The sequence below is a fragment of the Eschrichtius robustus genome, chromosome 19 (genome assembly GCF_028021215.1).
Source record: "Eschrichtius robustus isolate mEscRob2 chromosome 19, mEscRob2.pri, whole genome shotgun sequence".
Classification (NCBI taxonomy): domain Eukaryota; kingdom Metazoa; phylum Chordata; class Mammalia; order Artiodactyla; family Eschrichtiidae; genus Eschrichtius; species Eschrichtius robustus.
The window spans coordinates 56,460,327-56,467,497 of record NC_090842.1 but is presented as its reverse complement, the minus strand read 5'-3'; the positions used below and the strand labels follow the sequence as shown (position 1 = coordinate 56,467,497).

Sequence of the window (7,171 nt, the reverse complement as noted above, 5' to 3'; positions counted from 1 at the left end):
CCACCCCATCTCAGGCTTCTTAGAACCCCTCCCACCTGGCACCCCCTGGTAATAATTTTTGATTCTGTGGCAGGTGCTACTGATACCTTAGCAGTTCCTCATCTCCATCCCCCGCAAAGTGCTGAGCCCCTCACCTGGCCTTGTCCGTGGGGTCTGCTGAAGTCCGCAAGACCCAGAAGAGAGCTCATCGCCTGCCTCCACCGCCCTGCCTTCCCTGTAATACAGCTGTTATGAACTTGTCCCTGTCTGCCATCTATTTGTGCCTGGGGCCCAAGCCCATGCAGATGCGGGTCGGGATGGAGGAGAGAGCAGGGTGGTCAGGCCTGGATCAGCCCATACTTGGGACAATGCCGTGAATGGGGACACACCCGTAGATTCTGACATGGATTTAGGTGTGGATTTAGGTCACCCACACAGGACATCTGGGTGACATGCCATGGTACTGCCGGTTGATTGTTAAACATTGAAATGCTTCCCACACTTTTTGGTGGATAGCCCTTCTCTGAATGCCCCCCAGCTGTTCAGGCCTGCTGGGACCTCCAGACTCCCTCAGGATTTATGAATAGGACACTAGGAGGCCTTCAAGGACACTGCCCCAGGCTAGGGCCAGGGTCTGTTTTGCAATCTGGCCACAGCCCAGGACTTATGGGTTGTGAAGTGCTTTCAGTGCCCCTCTACCCAACACATGGAGAACACTTTAGTTCTAATTTGTATATTTTTGAAAATTCGAATTTGCAATTTACTACTCCCAAGGATAAGGGCCCTTGATGGGTACCTGGGTTTGGGGGCTCTGGAGGAGTGAGAGAAGAGAAATGAGGGGTCTTGGGGGGAGAAGAAGTAGGGGGACAGCTCTGGGGGATGATAACTTGGGATTGGAGGAGGAAGGGAATCTGGGGGGATTCTGAGTTAAGAGACATGGGAGAAGAGGTAAGTGGAGAGGCTACGAGGCCATAAATTGGGGATACGTGAAGAGATCAGAGGTCAAGGGAGGTACTGGAGGATCAAGGATTAGAGGATGTGGAAGTTGGAAAGTGGGAAATGAACGCAGTGAAGTTTTTTTTTTTTTTTTTTTCTGGCCACCACGCACGGTATGCGGTATCTTAGTTCCCCTACCAGGGCTCGAACCTGCGCCCCCTGCAGTGGAAGCACAGAGTCTTAAACACGGGACCGCCCGGGAAGTCCCTTGGTGAAGTTCTAAGGATCAAACACCACAGAAATAATCAGCATCCTTGGGCACACGTATTTATTCATTCAGTCAGCAAAGATTTATTGAGCCCCTACTATCTGTCAAGCACTGACTCAGGAAGAAGTGGCCACTGCTCTCATGGAAAATGCCAGAGAGTCAGACATTCAAAGATGTGTGAAGATGTCAAATGAGAAACCAAGGGTCAGGCAGGATTACGGGGGCATAGGAGGTGGCACGTGATCCAGGAGCAGCTGAGGGGTCATGAAGGTTTAGAGGGAGCAGGGAGGCGCTCAGGGAACATGGGGAAGCTTAAGGGTCAAGGAGGTGCTAAGGGTTAGGGACTTCTAAGGGTCAGGGAGCTGCTATGGGGTCAGAGAGATGCAAAGACGCCAGAAGTGATAAAGGAACAAGAAGATGCTAAGGGCTGAGGGAGGTGTCAAGGGGTGGATGGATGTGACGAGGGGTCAGAACGGGCCCGGAGCCAGCCAGTCACTCCCTGAACTGCACAGACACGGAGGAGTTGGTCACCCTCGTCCGCAGCAGCCCACCGCGCTCCATCCGGTTCTTGGTCTTGTGCAGGAAGCGGACAAAGCGGACGCCAGGACCGTACTGGCGGAATACGTGGGACACCTGGGGCAGCACCGGGGTCACGAGGAAGTTCTTATGAGGGACCCATAAACGTTGCTCTCCTCCCTCTGTGAGGTCTTGGGACACGAAAGCATGTGTGCGGGTGGCAGACGGGTTAGGGAGTCTCACCTGGACCCAGTGGCCGGGGGGGCCTCTCCCAGAGGTCCGGGGGGGCCACGTGGTGCTGGGCGATGACTGTGCGGCGGTCAGCTGCCAGCAGCCAGACGTGCAGCTCATACACACACACGTCCAGTCGGCTGTCCTCATACCTGGGGGTGGGGGCCAGGCCTTCAGCTGCCTCCACTGCCCCTACCTCCCAGCCCCAAACCCTGCCTCAGTCACCAGTCAACACACACTCACTGGCACCCGCTTTGTGTGCCAGGGCTGGGTGGTGCTGGCACCACAGCAGTGACCAAGACAGCCCCACACCCCGCCCTCATGGGATTCATGGTCCAGTGTGGGAGGTGGGCATGTCATCGGGCAGTGACAAACAGGAATGGTCAGCGCCGGGATGGGGGAAATCTGGGTCACTGGAGGATAATGCACGTGACCCAACCTGGGGGCGGCCAGGGGAAGGCTTCCTGGTGGAGCCACATGTACCGACTCCTGAAGGAGAGAGGGGACTTCGCCTCGAGAAAAGAGGGTGGCCAGCACCCAAGGAAGAAGAAACAGCCTCTGGGCTGGCACACTGAAAGAACGGAAAGACTCAGAGAGAAGGGGCCACAGAGGTGGGCAGGGCTGGGTCCTGCAGTGGCAGGAGGGTCTCTGGGAGGATGGCGTGAGGCTTGCGCTTCGGGGAGGCCCTGTGTGCGAGCTGGCTGGGCAGGCCGGTGGGGCAGAGGCACATACCAGTCCATGACCGTGATGTGTGGCCGCTCAACATCAAGCAGCTCCTCCCACAAGCCCTCCGCCAGAAGGTCCACACCCTGCTGCTTCACGGTCCAGCTGTGAGAGACGGGCACGGGGGAGGTGGAGTCTGCCATCTGCCGGGATTCTCCCAGGTCAGCCTGGTCCCAGCAAGCAGGACAGCCTGACCATTGCACCCTGGAAGTGATGTCAAGGGCACCGGCATAAGGGCAGTGAGAGCTCACTCAGCCTACCTCACGGTCTCAGTTCCCATGAACTCCTCTGAGGGTAATGCATCCTGAGCCCCGTGTTGCAGATGGGGAAACCGAGGCTCACAAAGGGAAGTGACTTGTCAAGATCGAGCAGCAAAGAAGTGGCAGAGCTGGGATCCCAACCCAGGTGCCTGTGACTCTGAGCCTCTGAGTTGCACCATCCCACCCACCGTTCAGAAGCAGGGCCTGGTTTAATGGCAGATAGCTGGTGGCCTGGGTGACCCTCCCCCTCCCACGGAAAGAGGCTGAGCATAGGAACGATATTAACTGTTATTTATTTAACACCTACTACGTGCAGGCTACTCCCAGCCAGACCCTATGGCATGTGTTTTATGGGCACGCTCTTATGACTAACCCTGTTTACAGAGCAGGAGACTAAGGCCCAGAGAGGCAAAGACCATTTCTCCAGGTCCCACAGCGAGGAAGGCCGGAACAAGGAATCACAGGCAGGCCACCGTGGGTCCTGGCCACTCACCTGAGGCCCTGCTGGAGCTTCTCCGTCTTAATGTCCCAGCCGCGGAAATTGCCTGGCGGGTGGACGAGCAAAGGATTAGAATGTGCCCATTCTCCAGGGCCGCCCCCTCAGCACCGGGCTAGCCACGAAGCGCTTACCCAGAGTCTCCAGGGGTTGCTGCGTGGGACCAGTAGGGGGCGCTGGCTCATAAATGTTGATGCCTGAAATGCGCAGGGAAGCAGAGCCTCAGGCGCGCTGAAGCTGCCCCTCTTCCGAATGCTCCCCAGTTTCTAACCCCAGGGCGGGCTGGAAGAGCAGGAATCAGTGCCCTGCTGCCAGACCAGACCAGCCAGGCAGGGGTGAGTGGTGAGTCATGGCCCTGGGAGAGCCCTGAGAATGTCCTGGGGGCAGAGGGACAATGCTCGGAGAGGGAGGGCGTTGCTGTGAGACAGAGGGGCAGAGAGAGAGGCACCAAGAAAAGGATAGAATATGGGCGGAGGGAGGGAGGGAGAGAGACAGGGTGAGACAAAGAAACACAGGGAGAGATAGACGGAGACACATGACGTAGAAAGAAACAGAGATGCAGGTGGGACAAAGAGACACAAGGAGACAGAGAGAGGCACAATGAGAAAAAGGGACAGAGACGGATGTAGAGGAATAAAAAGACAGAGGGACACTAATAGACAAAGACGGAGAAACAGAGTAGAGAGACAAGCAAACAGACGGAAAGAAGAAGAGACAGACGGTCTGGGTGAGCGAGCCTGGGGGAAGAAGACGGAGATGTCTCCAGCCCCGCGCGGACTTCTGTCCCGCACCTTCGGGGTTGGGAGAGCGGAGCAGGTTGCGGTAGAGCGGCCGCTGCAGGAAGAGCAGCTTCCAGGTGAGGCGCGGGGGCAGCTCCAGGCTCCCGCCCGGCGGCGCCCACTCCTGTAGCAGCAGCTGCTGTGCGTAGGCCTCGGTCGGCTGCTCAGGCGCGGGGAGCCCGGGGGTCTCGGGAGCCGCGGGCGACGGCGGCTCCTGGGGGCTCGCGGGTTCCTCCATCCCGCCACCGAGCGCCGGTCCTTCCCGCACCTCCTCCATCCGTCGGGTCTGGGCAACTGTCCCGGCTCCTCTGCAGGGCTCGGGGTTAACCCAGGGCGGGAGAGGGCGGAGCGCCTCGGCTGGCATTTAAACGAAGGGTGTGTTGGGGGAAGGATCTGGGCCCCCAGGCCCTCCTCCCTCAGATCCAGCAGTCGAGGTCACAGCGCCTCCTTTTCCCAGACTGCAGAAGTCCGGGTCCCGGCCCTACTCCGTTTCCCAAGCCTCCTGCCCCAGTTTCCCCAGGGCCAGCTGAGGACCCAGACACCAGCCCTGGGAGAGGGGTGGGACCAAGGCGCTAATGCCAGGGCTCCGGGGCACATCCACCTCTTTAAGATCCCGCATGGCGGGCTTCCCTGGTGGCGCAGTGGTTGAGAATCTGCCTGCAGGGGCACGGGTTCGAGCCCTGGTCTGGGAAGATCCCATATGCCGCGGAGCAACTAGGCCCGTGACCCACAATTACTGAGCCTGCGCGTCTGGATCCTGTGCTCCGCAACAAGAGAGGCCGCGATAATGAGAGGCCCGCGCACCGCGATGAAGAGTGGCCCCCACTTGCCACAACTAGAGAAAGCCCTCGCACAGAAACGAAGACCCAACACAGCCATAAATAATAAATAAATAAATTAAATTAAATAAAAGACAAAACTGTAGTTCCCAGAGGCTCTCATTATAAAAAAAAAAAAAAGATCCCGCATGGCAGGATTAGAGGTTAATTAATGAAGCCCCCCTCTTCCCACCTCCCTCAGCTAGGCAGTAAGGGGTGGGGGGTGGGGGGTGGGAGGGTAGGTCCTGCCTCTGCCGGTTCCTCCTCTGCCCTGACATGGGACACAACCTTGGGACCTGACATTTCCTGTTCTGGAAACATAGTGGGGGTGCAGTGGAGGTCAGAGAGAGACCTGGAGCCTGAGATGGGGGACATCAGGGAGACACTGAGATAGCGCCAGAGAGGGAAGCAGCAACCCCTCCTGGGTATCAGGGTGCCTTGCATCCCTTCCTGGGGCTGGGGCAGGTGGCACAGCTGCCAAATCCTTCTCCCTCGGAGGTCATAGGGAGTTTGGAGTGAAGGCTGGAGTGATGGTAGGGGCAGGAGGTCGGGGTGCGGAGGAAGTGGGGTGGCAGGGGAACCTGTAGGGCCAGATGCCCACAGCCACTTTCTGCCCGTGCCACATCCCACACCCGGCCCCGGTAAGCACAGGCTCAGAGTCCCACACAGGTTACCAGTAACAAGTGCCACAGTGAGCGCTTTCTGCTTGCTAGGTGCTGTCCTAAGCGCTTACAAATTCATTTCATCCTCTAACGACGTAGGTGCTACTATTGTGGGCATTTTATAGGTAAAAGAAAGAATAGAGAACGTGTGTGGAGCTGCATGCCAGCCCAAGCGCTCCAGCATCCGCCTGCACACCAACCCTGAGTGGGGAACTGTTGTTATCCCCATTTCACGGATGAGGAAACAGAGTCCCACCTCACAGGCCTGGTCCCATACTGCCCCAGATAACCCCATATGCTTCCACGGGTGCTTCCTGCCTCAGATTCCCGCAAGACCCTGAGAGACACATACTGCAGACATACAGAGTTGAGCTCACACCGGAATGATGATGCTTGAGGAAACTGAGACTCAGAGAGGTCTAGTAACTCACCCAAGGTTGCACAGGTGGTATGTGGCAAGTTGGCACAGAGTCTCAGTGAGATACACAGGGATTCAGATTCAAACTGCCCCTAGAGAGAAACACTGGCTCAACACAGAAACAGACAGGAGAAAATGGTTACATTTATTGTCTGTCTTTAACTCATTAAATCTTACAATCCTGGGAGGTGGGAACTGGTAATAGTACCTCCATTGACAGATTGGGGAACTGAGGCAAGAGAGGTGAAGTGACCTGTCCTGGGAAACTTGGGAATTAGCCAGGGCCCTGGGAGGAGGGAGGGCCCATGGAAGCGGGCAAACCAACTAATGTGCAATAGCCCCGCTGCACCTGGAAGTCTCCAGGAAATTTCCAGACAAACACTCGCAGAGCCCACAACACACGCACAACCGGAAATACTCCCTTGGCCACTACAAGCACACAAACCCACACCCTTGTCTGGCTGCCTGCCCACCTGTCTTCATTGGAGGAGGAGGAGGAGGAGGAGGGGGGGGGGAGGGGGAAAAGAGGGGGAGGAGGAGGAGGAAAGGACAGAGAGAGAAGGAGTGTCTGTCTAGTGGACTCAGAGCTGTCCCCTGGTCAGAATCCAGGGCAGGGAGTGGCTCGGAGCCAGAAACCTAAAAAAAAGCGCAGCAAGTCTATAGAATGGGGATCAACACCCCTCCTCTGTCTGCTCCCCTCCTGCCATGGTGTCCACATTATCTCCCTCCTAGGGTCCTCACCCCCTTCTCTTACACACACACACACACACACACACACACACACACACACACACGCCACAGCCAGAGGGGTCTTATGAAAGGTTAAACCCAGGCAGTCACTCCCCCTCTTAAACCTGCCATGGCTCCCCAGTGCAGGATAAAAATCCCAGCTCTTCGCCAGCATTAGAGACCCTGGATTTCTGCTCCCTGTTCTATCCCATCTTAGGGACTTTGCTCAGAAAGTTCTTTCCACACAGAATGCCCTTCCCTCTCACCCATATCCCCATACTCAGTGGTTCCCAAACTTTAGGGCTCATTAGATTCACCCAGGGAGCTTATTTTAAATATGTATTTTCAAGCCCCAC

The 7,171-nt window shown here is 56.8% G+C and overlaps 1 protein-coding gene across 1 annotated transcript; it reads right to left on the bottom strand.

Annotated features, from left to right (window-relative positions):
* Nucleotides 1–1,675: 1,675 nt before the first annotated feature.
* Nucleotides 1,676–4,465, bottom strand: NCCRP1 (NCCRP1, F-box associated domain containing). The gene is given in 7 exon segments (XM_068527131.1): nt 1,676–1,816; nt 1,943–1,984; nt 1,986–2,082; nt 2,663–2,758; nt 3,407–3,458; nt 3,544–3,606; nt 4,201–4,465. Coding segments are annotated over 7 exon segments (756 nt in total).
* Nucleotides 4,466–7,171: the final 2,706 nt, after the last annotated feature.